The sequence below is a fragment of the Taeniopygia guttata genome, chromosome 2 (assembly GCF_048771995.1).
Source record: "Taeniopygia guttata chromosome 2, bTaeGut7.mat, whole genome shotgun sequence".
Lineage (NCBI taxonomy): Eukaryota > Metazoa > Chordata > Aves > Passeriformes > Estrildidae > Taeniopygia > Taeniopygia guttata.
In genome coordinates this window covers 86794895-86820241 of record NC_133026.1, presented here as the reverse complement: position 1 = coordinate 86820241, position 25347 = coordinate 86794895, and the positions used below count along the sequence as shown (strand labels likewise).

At 36.7% G+C, this 25347-nt stretch overlaps 1 protein-coding gene and 1 long non-coding RNA gene across 11 annotated transcripts in view; one reads left to right on the top strand and one right to left on the bottom strand.

The window, feature by feature from the left end:
- The window catches only part of PTPN3 (protein tyrosine phosphatase non-receptor type 3), a 156844-nt gene extending 144740 nt beyond the window's left edge, over positions 1-12104 (top strand). For all 10 annotated transcript variants that reach the window (XM_030265783.4, XM_072924387.1, XM_030265784.4 and 7 more), the window contains 3 exons: positions 5031-5176; positions 5792-5927; positions 9787-12104. In XM_030265783.4, coding sequence (XP_030121643.2) covers positions 5031-5176; positions 5792-5927; positions 9787-9864 — 360 coding nt within the window. In that variant the 3' untranslated portion in view covers positions 9865-12104. The remainder of the gene's footprint in view (positions 1-5030; positions 5177-5791; positions 5928-9786) is intronic.
- On the bottom strand, positions 4862-25147 carry LOC140682376 (uncharacterized). Its single transcript, XR_012054030.1, has 3 exons — positions 25016-25147; positions 24255-24365; positions 4862-5125 (listed from the first exon to the last, which is right to left on the bottom strand). It is a non-coding gene; the product is annotated as an uncharacterized lncRNA (long non-coding RNA).
- Positions 25148-25347: the final 200 nt, after the last annotated feature.

The window sequence follows — 25347 nt, the reverse complement described above, 5'->3', positions numbered from 1 at the left end:
TTTAAACTTCTGTATAGTTAAGTAGGTTTTACCATTTCCAGAACTGCTAATAGTAATAGTAAGTAGTAAGCAAGGAAAAGGCAATATCTGTTTTAAAATATAATATTTAATCAATGTTTTTACAGCAAGATAACCAATCCTTTAGTCTCATACATAACCTGACATTCTCTCATTTGACAGTGCATCCAAATTTGCTTTAATGGGATTGAGTATTCCTTTGCAGTTATAAACATGTGAGATGTCAGATGTCAGTACTTAAATGTTTTTCAGTTAAGACAGTTTACAGTACTTCTGTTTCTAGATATGAGAAGCTGCCCAGTCATGGAGCAGCATAATTGTTTCTGTATTTTGGCCAATTACTCTGTAAGTGATAAACCTGCATGTCAGCACAGAAGAATTAGCCTCATGTTTTTGAAACTATATGTACCCAAAGTTTTAGTCCTTTTCACTCAAATTATTTATTTGTAACCTTTCTAAATCTCATAGAATGAAGAACGGTTTCATTTTCTGCCTTTTCTTTTCAAGACCAAGATTGAAAACTATACTGTAGCACTAAATTTGGAGGTTTTGGGGGTTGTTCAAGGCTTTTTGTTTTTTAGAAAAAGGTTCAGAACAATCTGGAGACCAGAACAAACAGACCAAAGGAAAGAAATAATGTAGTGAGAGTTCAGAGCTCATCACACAGTGCACTATTTTGTAAATTGACATAAGTCTTTCTTTAGGATCTTTGACAAAATAGTGTAAGAAGCCTGAAACAAATTTTGTTGTTTCCCTTAAGATAAATGCCTCAATGTATGGTTAGGCATTAAATCTTACTGGTTTCAAAATATAAAGAGCCAAATAACAAAGTAAGTGAGAAGTGTTATGGCAATTGTGTACAGGAGCATAATAATATTTGAACAGTTGTCCAAGAAATGACAAATGCCACTTGCTAGCATATCTACTCTTTAGAAACTGGGCTTTAACCCTGGTGGTTCAGACTCAGCTTTCAGGGTATGTTTGTGAAGCTCACTGGCAAAGAGCACGCCTTTTCCTGCTTAGAAGATGAAAACACCATTTCAGGGTTAATGTAGTTTTACTTTGTGATGCTTTTTGGTCTCATTATTGAAGATTATGTTTTAACTTCTGGAAAAAGGGGCATTAACTGAAACATTGAAATGCAAAATCATTTGGTTTCAACATAAGTAAGAATTAAGGTTGACATTTCAAGTTTAAATTTCCTACTTTCTATATGGCTATTATGATTCTAAGTGGTGTGTGTTGATTTTCTGAAGAGCACACAAATATTTTATTAATCAGGGAGAGTCTATCATTTAAGGAGAATGAAACAAGGAAGTTTGCCTTTTGATGTGATTATAATAAGCAAGACTGCAAACTGCAGAAGGATGAAGATTGGATACTTTTGTGGCTGAAGGTCTTGCCAGTACAGCTGTATTGCAACTGTTAGAGCAGCCATTTGAAGCACTACCTGTGACAGCTTTATTCTTTGTCAGGAGTTTCAGCCCCAGTGACAGACTGGCTGGAAAAGATCAGGTGCTTCTGAGCAAAATCTAGGATATTAGCTCAACCACAATGAAGGGATCTAACTGCAGAAGCTCAACTGCTTCTGCACTTAGGTATCTTGAATTTGCCCAGGAGGGGTAGGGACAAGTACACAGGACAAGGACAGCGAAGAAGCACAATAACAAAGAACTGGTGATGTTTTACACCTCTGTAGAGGTGTAAGACTAACATGATGTCTTACACCTCTGTAGCTCCTTACTAAGTAAATGTGGATCAATACCATGAAGAAGCTAAATGTTGGCCAAAGGGCCAGCAATAAACTGGGCAAATTACATAATCCTGAAGTGTCACTGGAGTCTGTTGTTTGGATTAATTTTTTTGAATCCGTAATTTTTAAACTGATTTGGAGAAATACCAAATACATTAATTCCATTAAAATCAGTACATGTGGAAAAAAACCCATTAAATAATTTTGGAACAGCAAGCTATACAAGGTCAAGTTAAGCAAAAATAGCAACCAAGCCATAAGCAGCTGTTGCTGTCTCACTTTCTCTAAGGCTCATAAAACAGGACTAATAAAGCCAGATTTTTATGAAGAAAAATTATACTTTTATCAGTCATTAGGATGACTGCCATTGAAAACCTCAGGGCTAAAAGAAAAAATTGTGGAAAAGATTTAAACTTGAGTTGCAGAGAATAGTGGTTTGGTTAATAACTTGAATATGAGAAGTTAGCTCTTATTTTCCGTTATCAGGCTTTTATAAAAGGAGCAAGATCTGAGAGGAATAGTATTTAAAAATAAGAATTGCTAACAGAACATGTACTGTAGAGCTCACTGTGGAACCAGTAACTACAATTCTAGCATTTTTTTCATGTGGAAGTGCTAGATTTTAGTAACTGTGATGGTCTTTTAATGTAAGTTATTTCCATGTGGGGTGTTGTTTGGCTGACATTTTCTGTATTTAAAAACTGACTTTCACTAGACTTGAAGATAATGTTTTTAAAAAATGCCAAAAACCCTGCTAAAAACAGCTATAAAAATCTGGACTTCATCAGAGTACTGCTTTGACATTTTCTGCATGAGAGATAAAAACTTAGACATGGAAAAACTAATTCTAACATAAACAAATATATTTACTGTTTACATTGGGTTTAAATTGCTAATAAAACAGAGTGTTTTAAAATACTTGTGTATTTTGGAAAGCAAGTGGCAGAATAGTTAAGTTTCAGCATTTTGAATCATGTCAGAAGAGCTCAACAAAAGAATCAAAACTGATCATGTTAAAGCACAAATAGTTGAAAGGCTACACTGAGGCTTGAGGCATACCTGGAATAATTAACAATATAGGTCTCTAAGGATGATTAGGGCACAAAACAAAAATTGAAGGTGCTTATACCAGAAGCATCAGCTTTGTGAGGACTAAGTGCATGTTCTTTGTGTATTCTCACTCTGAGTAAATCTTATGTAATGTACTTTTTGTACCTGTAAACTATTTAACTAAATGCAGCTCACTCTCTTTGAGTCTCAAGTACTGGTAAGTAAAAATTAAGTCAGCTCTTCCCTTTGTTCTAAGCTTGTAAAATGACTTTTTATTTCTAGAGATCACTGTCAGTGTTTCTCAGGTATGCCACTGGCACTTATCCATGTTGTATAGCTTTAAGTTCTTGAAACACATGGAAAGCAACTGGATGCTCCGTCTTGGATAATTTTCAAATTAATCAAGTCTTTGTTTCACCAGGATGCTGTAATTCAAACATCTCTGATTTAAGAGAATCAGTTCAAACTATTACATGTAATTGCTGCTTTATCTCATTTCCCTTTTGAAGAGGCTCTGATTAAGCAAGTGCAGATTTTTAAAGGAGGACTTTTTAATTACATTTTCTAGACATATTTTTGTATTTTTTTTTTAATCTGTGGCATTTCATAAAAATGTGAACAGTAATCATTTGATCAAGGTCAACTTTTCTTACTCAGTAGAGCTGAGTAGCAAAAGCCATGCATGCTTTTTCATGCAGAGATCCTGGTCATTGTGCATCTTTTGATGACATGGATGGTAGATCCCAATGTAATTGGTATTACAGTGAGCTTGGTCATTAATGTTAAATTATGTTGTCCATGTAGGCCTTTTTCTGTACCTTTTAATTGTTGATTGCTCAGGCTTTGCTTTTAAGAAGCAAAGTATGAGCTGTTTCATTTTTCTTTTTGTCCCTGTGGGCAATTGTAAATTTCTGCAATTGCTTTGACTGGAATAAATGTATTCTCTAAGACTCTACTTTGTACATAGGTAGTACTTATTCCATCTTTTGTGTCCTACTAGCCTGTTCCCTGGGAGTGGAGCATCCTCAAGTGGGAGAGGAAAACAAGCAGCTGAAGACATTTAAAACTGGTCCTATATTTCAGCAGTTGTGAGCAGAAGAGGAAAGGGGGAAAACCTTTTAAAGTCAGAAAAGCATCACAAAAACATTACTGTGTGGACCACTAGGGAAAGGCTAGCTTTTATAGACTAATCCAGTCATAAAGGAGAGTTTTATTTCAGAAGGGTGCCAAATATTAAGTCTGATAATGAACATAAATTAAACACAGGTAACAGCTTAACTATTGCAAAATATGTGGAAGGAATAAAGGAACATGAAGACTTGTCTCAGTTTGTAAAGATTGACATCTTCGCTGCATGATGCTTCAGAGCTCACGCGCAGTTTAGGTCTCTTCCTTCCCACCCTAACCATTAGTTACATCTGTAACATATCAGTTCAGCTCAATCTGAATGCAGAGATGATTGAGTGATTTCATAATCAAAGTTTGCAAAAAGCTAAACTGAAAGAACTTCTGTAAAACTGCAGGGTTTTTGCCTATAATACAAAAAAAGAACTCTTTGTACAACAGAATCTTTTAAGTAATTATATTACTTCCATACAGAAAAGTATTGTCCTGTGGATCATACAGATGTCATTTATATATGTACAATAAGTATATATGTATGAATGAATATGTATATATTTTTCTAACAGAAACCAGATTTAGCAAGTGGTACAGGCACCTTTTTTATACCTGAATCTGTAACTGTGCACAGACATATTTACAATAGCTTACATAGCCCAAAATCCCTGTTACATTGGTATTGTTCTCAGTAGTTCTGCTGTTCTCAGTTGTTTCTTCCAACCAGTTCTAAACTATTATGTAGTACTGTTATGCTTATGTCTTATAGCATTTTACCTCAGGTGAATCAATGATGTCAAATTATAATAGGTCAACAGTCAGTAAATCAAAATAATTAAAATGTTTACATCACAGAAGTTAAACTTGATACCTCATTTATTTAGAAAATGTTATGTCTTATGAATTCTTTCCATGAATTATGTGTCCATACTTCACACCAAATTTTAAAATCACAAACGTTTTCTACACCATCTACCTCTTATTGCATCTGCAGAAAACACTTGGTGTGAAAAATATTACTTGTATCTAGCAAACATTAATACAGGAGTCATATAGCTGGCCATTTTTTAAAAACTTTACTGTATTTTAGACAGAACAACAGCACACTGTCACCCATCTCCAGTACGTAGCTTGGCCTGATCATGGCGTTCCTGATGACTCCATGGACTTCTTGGAGTTTGTGACCTGTATGAGACCAAAGAGAGTAAAGAATGAGCCAGTTCTTGTTCACTGCAGGTACTTGTGTTTTAAAACTCTGATTATAGATCCTTGAATGGGATGAAAATGTTAAACTGTGCAATACGAGCATTTACTGCTGATGATGGAAACATTGATGTTATATCTAGAGGATGAGTTTACTTTGTCTCCCTTTCTCCTGCAACCTTTTGGTGAAATTGCTTAGTCACATAATTATCACAGATCTGATAATCTGCAATTTAGTTTGTTTTCTGATTTTTATCCTCTACCACTGTTGTAATCTCATTTTGAATGGTACTGCTAAAATTCTTTTCATGCTCTTCAAGTGTGTGTGTCATAAAAGCAGTCAATTAGATCTTACCTTTTTTAAGACAAAAATATCAAACCTGTACAGTTTGAGCAGTTTAATTGCTTAAAAATGCATCTGCTTTAGGTAAGGTTTTAGTTTTATTTATATTTTAAAATTTTTTCTTTTTAGTAATTACCATAAAATATTACTGAAGTTGCTGTTAAAAATAAACTTCCCACTCTCTTTGAATTTTACTAGGGTCTTCCTTTAATTTCCAAGGCTGTCCTACTATTAATACTGTGGTATGAATTTGGTGTATTGCAAAAACCTAATTTTATAGACTATTTTCCTGTTGTGTTTCACAGCGCAGGAATCGGTCGCACTGGTGTGTTGGTCACTATGGAAACAGCCATGTGCTTAATTGAAAGGAACCAACCTGTTTATCCACTGGATATTGTACGGAAAATGAGAGACCAGAGAGCTATGATGGTGCAAACATCAGTAAGTGATGGAGAGGAAGCATCATTTTCTATATATCTACTGCACTTGTCAAGTTATAAAACAGGTCCAAAATTTTTATAAAGGATTTAGTAGTATGAATCTTCAGTTGCCATTATATATCAAACTTCATAAATTTAGGATAATGTAGCATGGTGGCAAAGGCTGCTTTGCTAATGAGGTATGTATTTTTCTACTGTTAGAATATTTCTTATCTTTCCATGAAAAGATAATTGATATATATAATACATTATATGTAGTTAGAATGCCCAAAGTCAGACTTGTACTGATTATCTGTTCCTGGTCCTTTGTCTAAATTCTCTGCAATAAGCTAGAGTAATTTTTTGCTTTTTATTCTAGTACAGAACACCATAGGAAATTAAGTTGAAGGCAAAATCAGTGTTTGTGGTCTGGTTTGAAAAGAAGGAAGTAGCTTTTCAAAAGGCCACTTTAGAGTAGAAATTCTATGAGAACATATAGGGTTTTTTTTAAATTTTGTATCTACCCAGTTGGAAAAAAACTAAGGGCAAGCTGTGTAGCACCAGTAACAGAAACATGAAAGTAGATGGCGATTGTAAGATGAAAATGAGACAACATGAGTTCTTGAGAGCCATTTTTTGTCAGCTTTGGAAAGGAACATCTTGACATTAGAGATGGATGAAGGATGAGAGATTTGCTCTTTCTTTAGGAGAGGCTGGATGACAAGAATTCTGAGTGTGGGTTATCTTGGAGAGATAAATGCCCTATGAGAAATGAAAGTAAGGGGGTTTAGACATGGAAAGCCAACAATTAAATCAGGCATTTCTGTCTCATCCTACAAATAAAATGCCTGAAATGCATTGAAATCAAATCCATTTGATCGCAAAAGAAGATAACTTAAAAAGACAAATTCTAGTCATTAACAGATAATGACTGCAGGAATTAGCATTGTGACTAGATGTGGGGGAAATCTTGGATCATCAAAGGGCATAAAAGTGTCAGGATCTGCAGCTGCCTGTGTACTCAGAGTGCTCAGTGAACAGAGCTTGTCCGTGCATGTTGCTGGGACTCATGTTCATTGCAGCAGGAGTGCCCCCTCCCAAAGAGGGTCGGGACTTTGTGGTTGAAAGGGAGTGATTTGAAGGGTGCCCTGCCTGTTCCTTGCTGAAGTGGAAGCCGAGCTGGTGACAAAGGTGGTCACAAGATGAAGAATACTTGTTTCAAGTTTAAAGAAGCTGAGTGTTAATTTCTGGAGTTGCACCTGTCTATACCCCTGAGTTTCTAAAATTACCTAAATAAGTTCAAGCTTCAACATCCTAGAAGTGGTCTTCTTTTTTGAGAATCAGATGTAAAAACCTGAAGTAAACTTCAGCTTGCCAGAAGACTGAATCCCTTTTGTTACAACAGAAATCAGCCAGAATTGTCCTTTCAATCCACACTTCGACATAACTTAAGAATACAGGGAAGAGTAATTATTACAGCTACAGTCAGACTCCTGGTGTGGAAAACAAATATCTAAAATAGGATTCTTTACCTTGCTTGCTGGGTTACACAGTTTGCTGTCAGCACAATCAGGAGAAGGAGTATCTGTAGGAGCAATACTGTGAAACTAAATTAGTTTGTTATTTCTGAAGAAGGCAGGTACAGTTGTGAACAGCCACTAAGCAAAATTGGCATACTGTGCTGAAATGAGACACAGGAGCAAGCACTCAGCTGTGAGAAAACAGAACACCAGAGAGCTGCATGTTAATATTTCGATCTATCCTGGGTGCTCTATCCCATTCCCATGCCTGCATTCCAGCTAGCCTCATTGCTCATATTTGAGATCCCGGTTAGGGTCTCTGGAAGAAGCTGTTAGAGATTATTCAGTTGTAAAATAAAGGGACTGTTCAGTTTTAATATCCTTGCCTAAAGCATGTAGAGCTGCCCTGTGAGGATTGTGTGTGTGCTCCAGTTCTAAGGTGATATGATTTGCCAGATAGGTGTTGTGTCAGGGCATGCTCAAAAAGAATGGACTGATCAGAGCTATTACTTGGTCAGTTTAGGGTCTGTTGTTAATCAATTGGAAGCTGTAGCTTCTCAAAAACCAGTAATTTTGTTGCCAGGAGCAGCAAAAAAGCTTTACCAAAATGATGAAGCTATAACAAAGTTGGTGTAACTGGCCTTTCATTAAAAAGAAGAAAGATTAACAAGATTAACCAATAAAGAGAAAATAGGTATCTAAGCAATGCTGAATACAGTGCTTGGGATGTACATAATAGAAGTAGCTACCAGCTGAGTGAGCAGTAAGAATACATGCAACAGATAAGAGCAAAGGAAACAAGTAGTCAGAGATTGAGTCAGAGGAAGCAGTGGTGAAGTGCTCATTCTTTTATTTGTTCAGTCACTCGATCACACGAGTTAACAGAAATATTGAACAGAGAGCTAAATGCCACACCTGGCTTGTTCAGGCAGTAGAAATATGGAAATGACAATAACAGTGAAGAGACAAGTCGAGGTAATTAAGAAATAAGAACAAAGTGCTATTGAAGGTGGGAGTAATTGACTGAAAGGTTGAAAGAAAAGCCAGGAAAATCAAGATGCAGAAAACTCATTTCCACCTTCCTGTTTTCATTTACGTTTTTCTGTACTTAAAAGAAAATGTATTGTGTTATGTTATGGACAAGAGTAACATTCCTAACTGCTGGTATATAAAGGCAACCTAAGGTACTTCACAGTCCAAATGTTATCTTTTAGCCCTACCCTTCGGGAGATGGTGGGAGAATGTTTCCAGATACTTCAGAAGAGTTGATGGGAGCTGACAATACAAGGGCAGCTGGGAGAACATTTCAAAGATGAAAAAAAGGGATATGAAATATGTGAACCTTTGCTTCTCTGAATATATGACAGGGAACTTTGGAGAAAAGGGTTCATTTGGGGTTTTTGACAATAGTACTTTAACAGAAGAAGTGAAGATGCTTTGATCTTTGCAAATTTTAAAAATTTCAATCATCTTGTGTTCTCAGGATTGTGTTAGTCAAAAAAAAATTATTCACACTACCTGGATTTTTAGTTCTGCACTAGTCCTATTGATAATGTCTCCTTGTATCACTTTTTAGGAAGAAGCTTACAGGCTAATTGTTTTTAACAACTAGTTACATTACAAGGACATGGAAGAGCTAATCTTTGTAATAGTATAATGCAGAAAAGAAACTCTAATTTGTGAAGACTTTAAGATCTAAGTGAGAACAAAATGTTGGGTGAGAGAAGAATTTATGTGGCTGTTGATCTTAAAAAATATTAATTTTAAAGGTTTTGATCCCCTTCTGTTACAAAAGGAGATATGTGGTCAGATCAAAAATTGAAAATAGACTCCTTCTGCAGTACTGTAGGTGTTTTGGGGAAAAAACATAAGGGTTTCAGTTAGGTAGTTGCACCTATAGATCCTATATGTCAACTTTAAATGTGTCCATTAATATGTAACTGCAGGATTGGCAAGCTCTGAATAGTCATAATAATCAGATAACTACCAAACCCACCCCAAAATAGATGAGATGTATAAAGAAGGTAAATATCAAGTTAAATTTAGTCCAAAGTCATGCGTAGTTTTTTCAAATAATTCCTTTTCCCTGAAAATTAAGCACATATTAGTTTTCGGGAACTATATTTTCCTTGGTATGTGCTTTTTTTAATGCTTGTCCTTCAAGGAAGAGTAAATGTCAGCTTTGTTTACTGTGAACACAGACAGAAAAGTAGGATTTTCTCCTCCCATCCTTGTATTGCATCCTGTCATTGCTCAGAAAAAAAGGAAGCCGTGGAGCTGTTAGTCCTGTTCAATAATACTGTCTAATCAGCAGTTTAACTGAACATCTGTAAATGTTTTTGTGTTTTCTTTCCTCCACAGAGTCAATACAAATTTGTTTGTGAAGCTATTCTTCGTGTTTACAAAGAAGGATTGGTTCGACCACTGGATTCCAGTTAGCACAGCAGTGAAGGATTATTTTTTTTTTTTGCCTAAAAAACCTGCTCTTTAAGTAAAGCAAGGGCTTCTTTTTGAAAGCAACTAGAATGGACTAGAAGCCCATGAAAAGACAGATGAGCACATTTGAACTGTGGCACTTTAAATTTTGCAAGAAGATTGCTAAATCATGTACAGTATAACAAAGTCACATAGATAAATATATGACAGCAATTGTGTGTAATATGCTTTATTCACATAGACAACCATAAACAATCATGGAAACCTTAACATATATCTTTTACTGCCTTAAAACACCCTTTACTTTGGAAGTTACAAAGTTCCTTGTTTTTCCTTTAAAATAGCAAAAGGAAAACTATTATTGAAATTATTCATCTTAAGAAGGTATATTTGTATCATATGAAAGTTCATTGAAGGTGAATATTTGTAGCTTCCTTTTTAGGATACTAAATATCCATGGAACTGTAATCTTGACTAAAAGGCTGACAAAGAGCTTTAAAGGCTAATGCATAACTACTGTACACTGAGCTGGAGAAATTTAGTATTCAGTTACCATAAATCTATTAGTGAGTATGCCAGCTGTTATAATATGCTGCTTAGAAATCACATCTACTGTATGTGATGTGAAAATAATGCTGCATTTAGGCATTTATGCAGATGGTACAGTCTACATCTTCTGTTGATGAATTTTAGTTGCAACTTGCCCTTTTGACAGTGACCTACTTTTTACAGTTTTAGTTATTGCACCCCTTTTCTTCTGTTTCTGTTACCCATCTCCTTTATACTTTTCACTGCTGTTTCTATATGTGGACTGAAAACACTTTAACTTAAAATTAGGTTTTTCTCTGTCACGTTTGTTTCCATGTGTATTTATGAGTTCTCAGATGTAAATGTGGATTAATGTTGCACACAAGTACTAGACTTTTGACTTACTGTATATGCAAAGTAGTCTAATCCAATACTGGAAGAAAAATTACTACTGAACCCATCAAATATGTTGCTGCTATTTCAAGGTGTGAAGCTTACAAGGGCACAGGTGTTGCTAGTGTTCAGATGCTGATAAAATGTTGACTTGCTGCCCTCCAGCAAAGCGCTCTCATCCAGCGAAACATGACTCCCTTTTGCAAGAGTTCTCCAGATTTACAGTTTCTTATACAGAAACACAGTTAAATTTACCTGAAGATTTACATGGAAAGAGAGAATGAATTTGTACATTGATGAAAAATTCACCCTAAGGTACACTGGTCTCTATTTCATTTCAGATGGGAGAATTGGACTTTCTGAACAGTATAACCACATTTGTATAATGTTAAATTATTTTGTGTGTGCTTTTTGATTACCCTGAGATAGTTATTAATTTTTAATAGTGTTTAAAAATATTCTAAGGGACTGTTTAAAACTCTGTTATTTAAAAAATTAGTGCTAAATAGGGAAAAATTTTTATGGGGCATATTAGTCAGATGTTTATATGTATAAAAGAGAAAATTAGATAATTTTTTTTCAGAGAGGTATATATGCACACACATATTCAGATGTATTTTAGAATTATGGTTTGTATATGGATATTATCATTTATAACTGGAGTTTCATTATAGAAACTATCACAGCTGTACAATATGCATCTCTCATGTTACTGGAAGACTATGTTTTTTTTCCCCCAGGAGGTAACTAGGAAGTGTATGTAGGATGAGCTAAATTGCTGACTTACTTGTCTTTTGTAGGTTTCATCCTCTCTCCAAGATTACATTTTTAGCTATTGCTGAAGATATCTGGTTACTGTTTATTGATCAAAAGAGTTTTAATTGAGATGTGCAGAGTAGTTGGCAACATGGAAACCTCCTTTGTTAGGTTGAATGGTGAATAGGTGTGTGCTCATGTTTACATAGTGCATTCCAAATTTCCCTTCGACTGGAGTTTTCTGTAATATTTTGGATCATTGTCATCTTGCTTGATTGGGCATAGGTTAAAAAACAAAAGACTGGTTCACTCTTATCTTGCTAAATTGTATCAGGTAGCTCAATCAGTCTGTGAATCCAAATGTAAAATGATAATGGACATCCACATATTACTTGGGAAGCTTTGTTACTGTGTGCCTGTCTGTTAAAACATACATTTTTTTTCCCCGAGTTTTCCTGTGCCCAGGTCTCAGAGTCATCCCTTGCAGATGGCATGACTTGCATTTAATAGTTTGTCAAGAAGTGAAAAAAGGCAAGAAAATAAATTGTAAGAAAATATTTAGAGCATCTTTGTGACATCCGTGTCTTTCATGGAAGAACTCGAAGTTTCTTTGTGTTCAAGGTTATTCCTATAATCCAATTGCTATTTATGTTTCTTTATGTTTAATATGTACTTACCAAAGTACTGTAAATGTGTTTCTCGTATAACTTCAGTCTCAAGATACATGGTATAGGCTTGACTTGTGTTAGTACGTGTGCATTTAAAGGATGACTGTTGTATTGTGACTACAAATGCTGCTCTTGTTTTGGTAAACTTGGATGGGTTTGGTAATACCATTGGGGACTACCATCTTGGATTTTTATTACTTGCTTGAAATTGCTGGCCACAGAGATAATACTCAAAGCTATATAAATAGTAATATCTATACTTTTTTTTTCATTTTTTAAATACCTTAGAGGAAATATTAACTACACAAGTATATTGTATATTGTGTCCATCTTTATTTCAGTCTTGCTGAGTTTTGCACATGTACCTGTAGGGTGCATAGGGGAGAATTGAAGGGGTTTTGTCTTCTTTCTGTAGTGTGTGATGACTTTGCACTGAATGAAGTATGCCTTAGATCTGATCTTGCAATGAAAGCATAATTATGAAAACATCTTACCACCAGCTTTTGTTTTCACAAAAATTAAGAAATCACAAAGATATAGATTTAATTGATTGGTTTGGGGGGATTTTGGTGGGAGTTAAAACTCATGAGCATGAAGTTTTTAATTGTCAAGCAGTTTGCAAATGGTAGAAAGTGCTGTGAAGAAAAGATTCTGTATAACCTTCATAAACATTTTACCCTTGATTTCTCCTGTGCTGGTATGGTCGTGAAAATAAGTATTCAAAATGTCTGGTGTGGTGGTGGATGAAGAGGGAGCAATAAAACCCTTGACGTTTTCATCACTGTGAAATACACTAACATTTATTTACAGAATTAAACAAATTTAAACTTAGTGGCTTTATATTTGATGTGGAAGTAACTAAAATGCCTATTCAGCATGTATTCAGAAATCTCACAGGGTAACACTTCTGAGACAGAAGTAAAAGGGATTGTCTCGCTATTTGTTAAAAATAAGAAAAACAGTGCCCTAAACCATGAATGCCTTTTGTGTAACCAGATGTATGAAATACAAGTCATTAAAATACAACCAAACCTTGAATAGTGGTGGTGTTTTACAAAAAAAAAAAAAAAGAAAAAAGAAAAAATACTTTAATCTAGGGGTTTGCTTTTAATGATCCTGTGTTTTAGGTGTTGATACTAAATTATATCCAGTCAGAATGTACCCATGAATTCAGCAATAAGTCTTCATATGGACTCAGTTTTTAAACTGTTATTTTCCCCCTCATATTTCCTACTATGCAGTACTTGGTTAAATATATGTGTATTTTAAAAGAACTCTAGTTCTGAACTATATAATGACCTTTACATTGGCTTTATTAAAGTCTAGTATGATACCTTTTACAAAAAAGCTCTTCCCTGTAGACAGTATTCTTTTGTCAGACTAAATGCATCAATGTTAAAAATAGATGCACACGGTTCATATTCAGTCAATTATAATTTAAACATAGTTATTTCACTTATAATGGCTTTATTTTTCTATCCTGAAATGAAGCATTTAAGTGCAAGTTTATTTGATTCTTTCAGCCTTTCAAGAAAACATGTGCTTGGAAATGTTTGTATTTTGATTAGTAACCTGCAACCAGTCTACTTGGTTAAAAACCTTTCTTAACTGAAGCTATCTAGAAGGTAAAGTTTTCATTAAATATTTTGTTCAAAGGCCAAGTGAATGATTAATTCATTATATAAAACAATGTTTTGATAAAATAAGTACCACATAATATCAATGGATTTAACCATTTTTCAGCTCAGATTAACTTTGTGATAGTAGCATTCTTACTACTCATATAAAGAGCAAATGTTGAATATCAATAATATTATAGGAAAAAAACAAATTATAAGGACTGTAAGAGACCAGGAAATATTGGTATCCTATTTTTTTTTTAAACAAATTCATCTCAAGAGGAGACATTTGCTTGCAAACTACTTGGATAAAAGTAGTCTTAGTTTGTGCTTTATTTTGGGTTTAGCTGCAGGTTAACCTTTAATTAAAGTTGTATTTAAAATATTAAAGTGTTTATTTTAATAGACATTAGTGAAACACTTCAGTTTACTGTTAACTGTTTGACTTCTATTTACTTGACTTACATGATTTTGTTTCTTGAAATGTCATTGTTTTGCCTTATAAAATCACTTTGAGGTTTCCTACAAGTGTGAAACTGGCTTTGTCTCAGACAGGCAAAAGTGATGTCACTGTTGCTTAAGAAAGGATGTTTTTTTTCACCTGCTAAAGGGGCAGTGTGGTGTTCAGACCAGTCTCAAATTGATCCCTTTTCTAAACAGTGCTGCTAGCAGTGGTAGAAATCATAAAGATATATGGAAAAGCATGTAAGAAATTGTTTCCTCATGGCAAATAAGACCTGGGTTCAACTTAAATATAAAAAGAAAAAAAATCAAACGTTGTGAACATGAAAATGCTTTTAACGTATAAAGTAGGGGTGGAAAAGATTATTTCTTTTTTTTACTCATTTTCCTTAAAAACACTTCTGTGTTTTAAGCACATCATTCCTCTTGGAACAATTTCTTTAGTAAAGAGCTATACTGTTGGCCATGGGATTTAATTTTTGTCAAACCCACCAAGAAAATAATTTTAAGTGGAACATTTTCCTCATCTACTGGTTTGTGCTCTTCAGTAACATTAAAAAACTTCTTAAATATTTTCCTCTTGAAAACTATATTGTCTGTTTTCGTTTGATGTATTTTTCTGAGACATGAATGAAAACTGCATTTGGCTGGATAACTGTTGAGGTTGCTCTGCATGCCTAAGAGGAATAAGATGCTTTGTTAGGGCTATTAAACCCCTTACCTAACATCAGATACCAACTTAAGCCAGAGTGGCATCATATTTCTATCAGCCTTTTGCAGAATAAAACATTTTGTAAATAGTCTTTGGAGCTTGCTCTCCCAAGCATCAGGAAGTAGTCTTGTACCAAGCTAGAATTTAAGCTTTAAAATAAAACAAAAATCTAAAATCTAAATCTTCAAGTAAGGAATGGCTATTTACCAAATTCTGTACAAAACATACCTTTTAAAAGGAAAAAAAAAATTAGTTTTTCTTACAAGATGCAAAGGTTAACTGCTAGAAGTGCCTTCTCAGTTTTGGGTGCAGCTTACCTAGTCATAAAGCAAATTTGCTCTCAGCTAGTGTGCAGTTATGGCCACTGAAGCGCAGAAAGTGCATCATCAGGCCAAACACCTCATTATTTGTCAACTTTCTTGCACATGGTTGGTTGCAATCCTGATTCAGGAAGTAAGGAAAAAGGGCTGCCTTCCTTTGGGAAAGGGACTGAAATATCCTGCACAGTAAATCCACAGCCTATATTGATCTATCTTAGTGTAGTTGTATAATGTAACCTAAGCAGTCTAGTTGAAAGTGAAATCAGGTGTATCTGTATGGGTTTTCAAGGATATCAAAACACTCCATTCAAAAAAAAAAAAACAAAAAGCTCAGCCCAGCAGTGTTAATTGCAGTGGGCTTCATTTGCTTCAGTTAAGCAGCAGGTGAGCGTGGCAGCACTTGGATTAGTCCTGATCAGTGCCCTTCTAATTCAGAGCTTTGCATATATGATTGAAAACTTGGGGTTTAGCAGGAACTGAATTAGTGTCTGGGGTTTAGAAGGAAGTGAATTAGTAGAAATTAGGTGGGGAATTAGTGTATGTGCTCAAATGTAAATCTGTTTCTAATCCAGGTTTTGCAAAATAAAAGATGAGTATCAGTGCTGACATTCCAGGAACCTGTGCAGTGAGCACTAAACATAATTTATTTAGGTTTTCACACTTCATTGTGTAACCTTAATAGAGAAATATAAGGTACATATTGGGGACAGCCCTATAAAAGCTTTAAAAATCTGCCTGCCATTTATTCTCACAAATGATGCACTGGTTAAACCTGACCTTGATTACAACTTATATGGAAACATGTTTATAGTACTGGAATAAATTGCACAACAGTTGGGAGAGCCAAAGTTGTTTGAGTTTTTTGGCAAGTTTTGAAGAAAATTTCACTGTTCTAGTCACTAAGCTTGTATTTTCATATAAGTTCAGTTAGCATTTTTGCCAGAGAGTTTTATCAGCAAAATATTGGAAGATAATATCCATTTAGTGACTCTAGCTGGAGGTTTTTAATTTTTTTTTTCTTTTCATGTAGCACTCTATAGTTTCTTCTAAGATCTTAGGTGCCAGTGCATTAAAGGAATAAAAGACTGTTTATGATGTATTTGGAAGGTAAGGAAAGAGATTATTTTGTACCCTACGCTGTACTTTTCTTTTAAATAATTTGAAATGTAAATTGATGTTGCTATTACAAAGTTTAATTTATTGTTTAAAAGTGTAGACACCTTTTGAATGTATAATTTTTATTTTTATAGCAATAAAAGCTTGGTTAATGTTTTCAGTAGAGCTTTCTTGGGATTTGGAACTGTTTTGAATAAAAATATAGCCACCATTTTATGCATATTGGTAATATGGCTAATGGTGAAATAATGGTGAAATAAAACATTTTTTAGCTACATAGTTTTATTGTGGCTTTTTCAAAAAGCAAATAAGAATTACATTGAAAAGTTAGTGGCCTTTTTGGTGGGAAAGGAATAATCTAAGAAGTCACTCATGGATCCAGCTTGAATTTTATCTGAGAAATCAAGCATGTATGGGAAGTGTCTGGTCTATATACCACAGTAAAAAAAAGTCACAAACTCTTAGGAATATTTCACTTGCAACAAGTTTTATGAAAGAGGATTGTCTTGATTAATTAGGTGACTAAACCATTACAGTCATGTCAGGCAAGGTCACATAGCCATTTGAGTGTAGATTTTCTTTTTTGCTCAAGTGCAGATTTTCTTTTTTGCTCCTGTGTATATGAAATCTGCAGCCTGTCCTTCCTTTTGGGATTTCACGTGTTCTCAGGGTACTCACCAGGCATGTCTGAGTAATCTTCTACACCGTCTGTTGCCCCATGGTGGTTATCATGTTTTCACAACAAATCAGAGACCCGTAATGCTGTTCTTGAATTATTTCTGTTTACATGCATATTAAAATGCAAGTTCATAAGTTTCAAAATAGATAACACATTGAATGAAACACTAACAGATGGATAGAGCATCGACCTGAAAATATGTTTGGGATTTCATTAAGAACTGGGATGGTTGTTAGCCAGCACTTTTTGCTGTTTACAAGGTGTGGCTCTGCCTACTGATTAGTCTTTTCAAGCTTGAGGCCAATAACCCTTCATGATGAAGTTGTGAATTCAGCAAAATGTCAGTGAGAGGAAACACAAGGCCAAAACCACCTGTCTGGACAGCTCAGACATGGGATATGTGTGCACATTGGAATCTCTTATAGGTACATAGAGAGCTATTCAAGATGAAGATTTTGCTGGAAATCTAAATGAAGCAGTTTATGGTAAGATGTGCTGGTATCTTCACAGCTTGATAGCAAGATAGGGTGCAAGAAGGACCTTTTTGAGGAGATAAGACAGAAGTAAACTCCAAGCTTGTAGCTGTATCACAGCTGATTGCTAGAGGGGAGAAGAGGGCTTTAACGTGCTGCATGTTGCATGTGATTTTTGGACATGAAGGTGCTCCATTCCTCCATACACGCTTTAAAATCCTTATGGTACTGGCTACCCCACAGAGGAGTGAGGTACTCCACAAGGGAGCCAGGAGTATGAAGAAGTGCCCCTATGTAACTCAAAAAGACTGCTAGCAAGCAGTCACAAGCAAGAGAACCTCCCTTTTAGCAGTCTTGCTTGAATTTGTAACAATTGAGAATATAAATGTCAAATGGCATTCTCCAATATATATATGTTATTTTCATGTCTAGCTTTTTCATGCCTTAGTTCAATGTTATGAACATTTTCAAGCAGTGACTCAATTTAGCTTATCTTCCTTGTAGTACTCAAAGTAAAATATTTGAACTAGTATAATAAAACTCAGTACCTGATTTCATGTCCATTTGGGATTAAGTTGTTTTTTTTTTTTTTTGTCCTAATGTAATATAATTAATCTTGGTTTCATGTACTAAAAATAAATATGCAAAGGTGGCATGTGCAAAGGTCAATCTTCTAAGAAAACTTGTTTCTTTATTTTGAGTGGTAACATTCAAAGTTCACAATTTGTTTAAATGAACCCTGTGAGAATAACTGAAAATCACTTGGCAAGACTGGGGTCATTGCTGCTGGTCTCTGGGTTCAGAGCTAGTTCAGGTTCCTAGGTCCATCTTCAGAAATAAGGGGCACCAGTATTCTACTGGAGCATGATAAAGGGCCAGACTCCTCTGTGTGCATGTACCCTTGTGTGGCCTGACACTGCTACTGGGGAGCAAAAATAATGGCAACACTCTGTTTTTAAGCAAAGGTGTTCTGATTTACTTCTGTTTCATTGAGTTTAGCACCCACCCACAAAAGATGCAGCATCATTTATAATAGGAGCCTTTTAGTTCATCTGTGCATCAGCTACAGTTTAAAAGATTAGTTAATTGGCACTGATAGTAAAAGGTTTCCTCAGCACTAGCTGGGGAAAGCAATTAACCAAGGGTTAATTGCTCAAGGACAGTCAGGTTGCACTGGCACAAATGATGGTGTGAACTGGGGTGTCAGATGTTAATAAGAGGCTGGAAAGGTGTGTGAAAATCCTCACTGTATACTTTGATGTAGCTCAATAGGAATGCTTATTGGTAATGGATTTGTTCCTGCTTAAGTGTAATTTTGGCCTTCAGAGCTTTCTGTGTCAGTCCAAATGCCCTTTTCTTTTAGATCTGATTAATTCTCATCTAAATACTGAATGTTACTCCTTGCTAAGTGGTTTGTCCTTTTTGAGCACGAGAGTCCTCAGCTCTGATCTGGGTAACTGCTCATGCATGGTCATACCAATGTCATGGAAATGTAGTGTAGCTCTTTAGCTTTGCATTCAATTGTACATATTCCAAGTTAGCATAAGCTTGCTGCTTTCAAATGGGGCCAATTTGCTTATATATAATACTCAGCCTAAAAGGATACAGTTACTCCAGCATTCCGGTAACATGCCAAAAACTGAAATACCTTTTGCCTACAAAGTTATTTGTTGCTGTCTCCTGACTGCTTCTGAGTGTTAATTGTGGGGGTTTTTTTGTTTTGTTTTTGGTTTTTTGGGGGTTTTTTTTTGGTTGTTTTTTTTTGTTTTTTGTTTTTTGGTTTTTTTTTGTTTGTTTTTTTGTTTTTTTTTTTAAGAGTAAGGGCTTTGTTATTTTCATCTGTGCTGCTGGGTTGATTTTTCATTTGTTTTGTGATTTTTTTTTTTTGGGGGGGGGTGGGGGGTTTGGTTTGTTTTGGGCTTTTTTGCACCTCTGCTACCTCAGTAACTCTGCCTGCCCTGTCAAATGAGATGTCAGCGCATGAGCAAATGTCTCAAGCTGTCTCAGGCACCCAGCTGGGAAACTGCCACATCTGTAGGAACTCTTTCTTACACAGTGGATATCTCCACTACTTTGGTAAGAAAAGCAGGAACTGAGGAGAAGTAGAACTTCCAGCTGAAGGTAAGTTAGGACTGAACATAGCCTAGATACCATACAGGAAACCTACAGAACCCAAGTGTTACTAGACCTGCTGCAGACTGGAGGATAACCATTTACAAGGAGCTTCCTAAGCTGCTTCATCCTCCCCATTCCCCTTGGATTTTTACTAAGGTAAACAGGCTCTCCCATCTTCAGTCCCTTTGGCAAGAAGTGCCACAGCCAGTCTGAGCTCCCTTCCAAAGTCATCTGTTCTCTCATGGCCTGATGCTGATCTTGCTGGTTTTTTCCTGTTTGGCCTCTGTTATTCAACTTCACCCTCTACAGCAGCAACTGTAGAATTGGCCTGGCTTAAAACTCCTCAGCTGTGTAACTAAAACGCTCCATCTTGGCAAGTGCTCTTACAGAAGTCTTAAAGATTTGTTTAAATGGCATTACTTTCAACTATTATCTCTTTATCAAGAGAGGATAGGAAGGGGTATATACTGAGAGAGAGATATGTATGTGAGCACATATATAGAAAGAGAAAACAGAGCATTTAAGTGAATAACAAAAGTAACTCCAAAAATGGGCAGAGAACACATATATTCAGTTTGACATCTCAGCCATAAACAGCATTAAAAAGGGTCAGTCTAAAATGAAGCTGGCCATACGGGTAATATATATAATATGTATGACTAAGGAATGGGTTTTTTCTAGCATGCTGCAGTAGTTTTTGTACTGAAGTAAAAATTATTCAAACTGTTGAAAAAATCTGTGTATAAACTGGTTTTATTATTTATATGCATAGGATTTTGCTTTTGTAGATTCCTGTAATACATGCATAATTTACTACTTCAAGTGACACGGAATCTTGCTTGCTTTATTGCCATCTGCATAAACTGTTTGCTCTTCTGTCATTACAAGGTTATATAGATTGAGGATTATTTTAAGGGTAATGACTTAGGAAAGTGATTTCCTGGTATTTCAGGGAGTTTAGATGGCAGAGAATAGAGAAAATAAAATACTTTATGTAGCAAGGATTACATTCAGTGTATGTTCAAGCACTGGTTTACATATCATGCCTTTTGCCTTAATCAAGCCAATTATGATTCAAGTTCATAATCTGATGCAGTTATGGTACTTGATGGTGAGCAAATAACTGTCAAATGCAATCCCACTTCCAGTGAGCTTTCAGGTTAGTTCAGAGGAGAGACAGAACTGTTTATACATGCACAGTCAACCAAGTGATGGTATGGAAACAGAGGTGTGACACAAGAGTTAAATGTAGGAGAAAATAACTTCTTTAATAACTGCTCAATTACAGAAATGAGGCAGATGTAACTTCAGGAGATATTTGAAGAGCAGAAGTTTAGCTGTGTGAACTGATGGAATTACCAAAGCATCCAAGTGCAAAGGGAGTGGAACCTGGATTATCTAAGTGTAGCAAGCAAGAGAACATAAAGTCATAGAAACTGGAAGGACAGCACTGGCAACATGCCTTGAGAGGAAGCCCACAGTGCAGAGCCCTTTCTGCAAAGGGTTCTGTTCTCACTGTGTTCCTGTTGCTTCACAGAAATTACTCCTTCATGGAATTGTGCTAATTGTTTAAAATTCTTGCAGAAAAAGGTCTTGGTAGATTTCATGCATTCCCTGTTGGGGACAATGGGAGGATATAGCAAGAGCAGAAGAGGATACATTTTTGTATAGTTCCCCACAGACAATGTACTGTGTCTTGTTGCCAAGCAAATTTGTTTTACAGTCATGAGAGATGCAGTAATTTGTATTTCCCCCAAGGTTAGGTGCATAATTTCATGGCCACAAAACAACACTATTGGATGAGGGAAGAGATTTGAGGGCCAAGTTGTAGTCTTCTGCCCATGCCAGGGCTGATGCTAGAATTACCAGGCTGGCTGCCATAATGATTTACCCATATTCCATGGGCTGCCTCTACCAGGGGAAAATACTCTGTGGAGTATTTTCACAGTACTGAAAGATTTTCACACTAAAAATTATGGGATTGCTGGTGGCAAGGAAGCAGTAGGTTTGGATGGCTGCGTCAGTACTAGGCAGTTTACAGATGGTGAAACATTTGTTTATCCCAGGATGAATTTTTCTCACTCTACTCAAGTGTGGCCAACTTGCTATCCTCTCAAAAAGAAGGATTCATTGCAGAGCTGCCCTCTGCTCATCCTCTAGCAGTGGTTCCTTATCCTAGTTTGCTCTCCTCCACCACTCACAACACATTTGCCTCCCCTGCACATGCAGCATGCACTGCTAAATTCTGGTCATGCTGAGTGGGTAGAAGTGGGTGAGTTTCTGTTGTGCTGGAACAGATGGTGTCTGCAATGCAGCCACTAGTTATGTTCATGTGTTGTAGGAGGTTGCTAAAGGAAAAGGGGAAAATTTAGAGGTTTTGTTGAAAAGGTTGGTTACTTTTCCCTTAATTATTTGGATTGGAACAATTGGAAAGTTGGTTTGTTGGGTTTTTTCCAGTGGCCAGTGGTTGTCAGTTGTTTGGTTTATTTAGATGATGTGTATTGAGCCAAGGTAATGCAAGGAGGAAAGGAATCTAACCAATGATTTGTTGTGTCTTGGTAGATTTCAGGTACCCAGATTTCTGAACCACAGTCCACAACTTCCTGGCAAGACCCCTGCTCAGGTCAACTGTCCCTCATACCATGCCTGCCCAGCCTGATGCCATGGCCGGGAAGCTGCCCATGTTCCCTCACAAGGAAAAGCCTGCAGCCACCCACTAGGTTTCCCCTGTGGATCCCTGAAATCTCTCAGTCTTATGCCTCTCACCAGAACTTCCCTAGGCCTACATGTCCATCCTCAGGCAGCTGCAGCACTGAGAATCTCTTTACCACCCCCTGCCCTGGGGGCTGACATGATGTGCCCCTGCCCCCAGAGACCACCACCCTCCATGTGGGGTGATAATTCACATATATTGTATGGTTTTCACAGCCTAATTTTTCTTGCTGAGTGGTGTAAGGTGATTATCAGCCAGTTTCACATCTTAGATCTCTGCCCGCACCGCCCCACACTTGGCTGTGTGTGGATGGAGGCTGACAACTCTGCCTTTGTGAAACCTTTCCTTGCTCAACCCCATGACTAATGCACATAATTATTTTTAAAACAGATCTGGATGCCACTGCAGTATGCTTTCATGTGCATACAGAAATGGGTGTTTACATTCATCTGGCATTTGTGAACCCCAGATTTCCTTGTGAGCCTTGTTCCTACTGTGCTGTTAAAGAAACACTTTGCAGAACCTGTGTCATGGTGGGGAGCCAATACGAGTAATCTGGACAGCCAGACACACAAAGCAGTGACTGTAATATATACAAATAAAGAGAAACATTTAAAGAGATCTAATTTCATGGCACATTATTAAGCTCCTGTATTACCAAAGTCCCCCGAGGTTCCTCTCTTTCACTCACCAGCCAGTTTTTTATCCTTTCCAAACCTAGCTGGATGTGGGAAAAAAAAAGCCCAGTTCAAACACAAAATGATGGAGAGGGGATCACAAAAAAAATCCCCAAATCATGCCCACAAGCCTTTGTCAGATTTTATATTCTGGTATGGCAATGCATTAAAAACTAGATTGATTTGATGTGGGATTTATTAATGAATTGGAGATGTTGGTTCCTTGTAACATGTTTGCTTACTGCATGTTCACATATAATTAGATCATTTATTCCAGTGCCTTTCTAGGAGTTGCAATTGAAACCACTTGACCACTTGCTCTGTTACCACTGGACATTGAAGTAATTTTGTTCTTCTGTTTTCCATTACCAAGTGCCATTTTTTCTCCAAGTGCTCAACAAAAATTTCTGGTCATTCTGACATGTTCTCCCATAGACTGATGAGCAATCTGGGTACATTTCCTCAGGTCTAATCAGTTAAACAAGCTTTCAGGCATTTTCTACCTTACCAGAATACCCTATGGCTTTTTTTCTTCTGGTATCATCTTGGCTTTTTTTCTTCTGGTATCATCTTGGCTTTTTTACCCTTTTCCTGGGTGTTATTCTTCTGCCCATCCACTCCTAACCGTGATCTTTTCAGTGCAAAGTAGAATGCATTGCTCCATTCCCACTGAGTAGTGATCTCTATTTCCTTGCTAATGTATTAATTTACATACTTTCCTCATGATGTTGCTGTTTTCTGGGCCTGTTCTGTGTCTTTGGCCTTTGATTTTACCCTCATAAATTCATGCTCGTCTGTCATGCTTCTCCTGAATAGCTTCCCCTATGTCCTATTTTTCTATTCTTCTCAAGTCTCAGGCTGTTTCATAGCTCCTAGCAGAGCCAAGTTGCTCTCCTGCTATGCTTCCTCCGCACTGGCAGAGTGTGTGTGTGTGTGTGTGTGTGTGTGTGTGCTTTTAATACTGTTTCTTCAGAGAGCTACCTATCCTCTGAACCTCCCTCTTCCCTTTAACTTTGCAGAAAATCATTCCCGTCATATCCCAAGAGGCTCTTGAATCACTTGCCTGTTTCATTGCTTTGTGTTGAGAAGGGAGAAGGCTACCAAAGTCTTCAGCCAATTAGCTATTGTTTTTTTTTTTAGAAAATAAATTAAAACTCTCTACCTAATGCTGCTTGTTAGATGACGTGTAGCAGACCTCTTGTGTGCTCCAGGCTGCTTCTTTTATTTTCCTTAATAAGTAGAGACTTCTAGGTTTATCCTGTGTCCTGTCAAACTAAAAACAACACATACAGATATATTTAAAAATTATTCATTGACATACCAAACTAATTATTTTACTCTTGCTTGTCCTTTCTAAACAGCTATAAACTTATTCCATAATAGTCCAGCCACAGGTGTCACCTATCAAGCTTTTGGAATTCCAATTGCTTTGAAGTCAATTGCTTTAACTCCTTTATTATTGGTCTGTTTGCTTTTTAAAGGGAAGCTTTCCTCAGGGTGTTTTTATTTTTAAAATGAATTAAACTAGTAAGTAGTAGTAGTAAGTTAGTAAGTTTTGCTAAAAAATGAGTAATTTTTGTTGAAAAGTATCCTAGGAAAGCTGTTGGCTTTCTTTGCACTCTTGGTGCACACATGCTATGGAGCACAGAGGGAGTCTGATACAAAGGGATGGGAGAAGTCTCCGAGTGTGGCAGCGAGGCAGGGAAAGCATTCTTGTGTCAGAGCAAGAGGATAGTTTTGGTAAAGAAGGGACAGGGCATCCTCCCTGAATAACCCTAACCTCTGTTCATATTTAACAAAAGAAGTCCAAACCTGCAAACAAATTAACTAACAAAACCAGCCCATGCCAAGACCTCTGACGTGGCTCATTCACGCAGGCCTACGAAGAAGCACATAGGAAACTGCTGGATGTGTCCTACTCACCACCTGAGCCTTCCAGCTGTCCTGGGCCCTAATGCTGCTCCAGCTTCAGCTCAGTGCAGGCTCCTCAGGAGGCTCCCTTGCTCCTCAGACCATGTCTGCTGCTGCAGCTTGCTGATGCTGGAGGAGGAAGCCAGCAGTGATTGATGCAAGCACTGGCAGTGCAGCTGGCACAGAAGCCGGAGGGAGCTGCTGTGTCTGGTCTGGATCATGCCACAGCATTTGTCTTCTGGCTGTGCCTGCTCCGAAGGCTGCCCATCAGAGCTGAGAAGCAAATCTGCATTTTTGTTACTTAACCTCCTCTGTTTAGCACCAGCTAAGCATAAAGTCCCAAA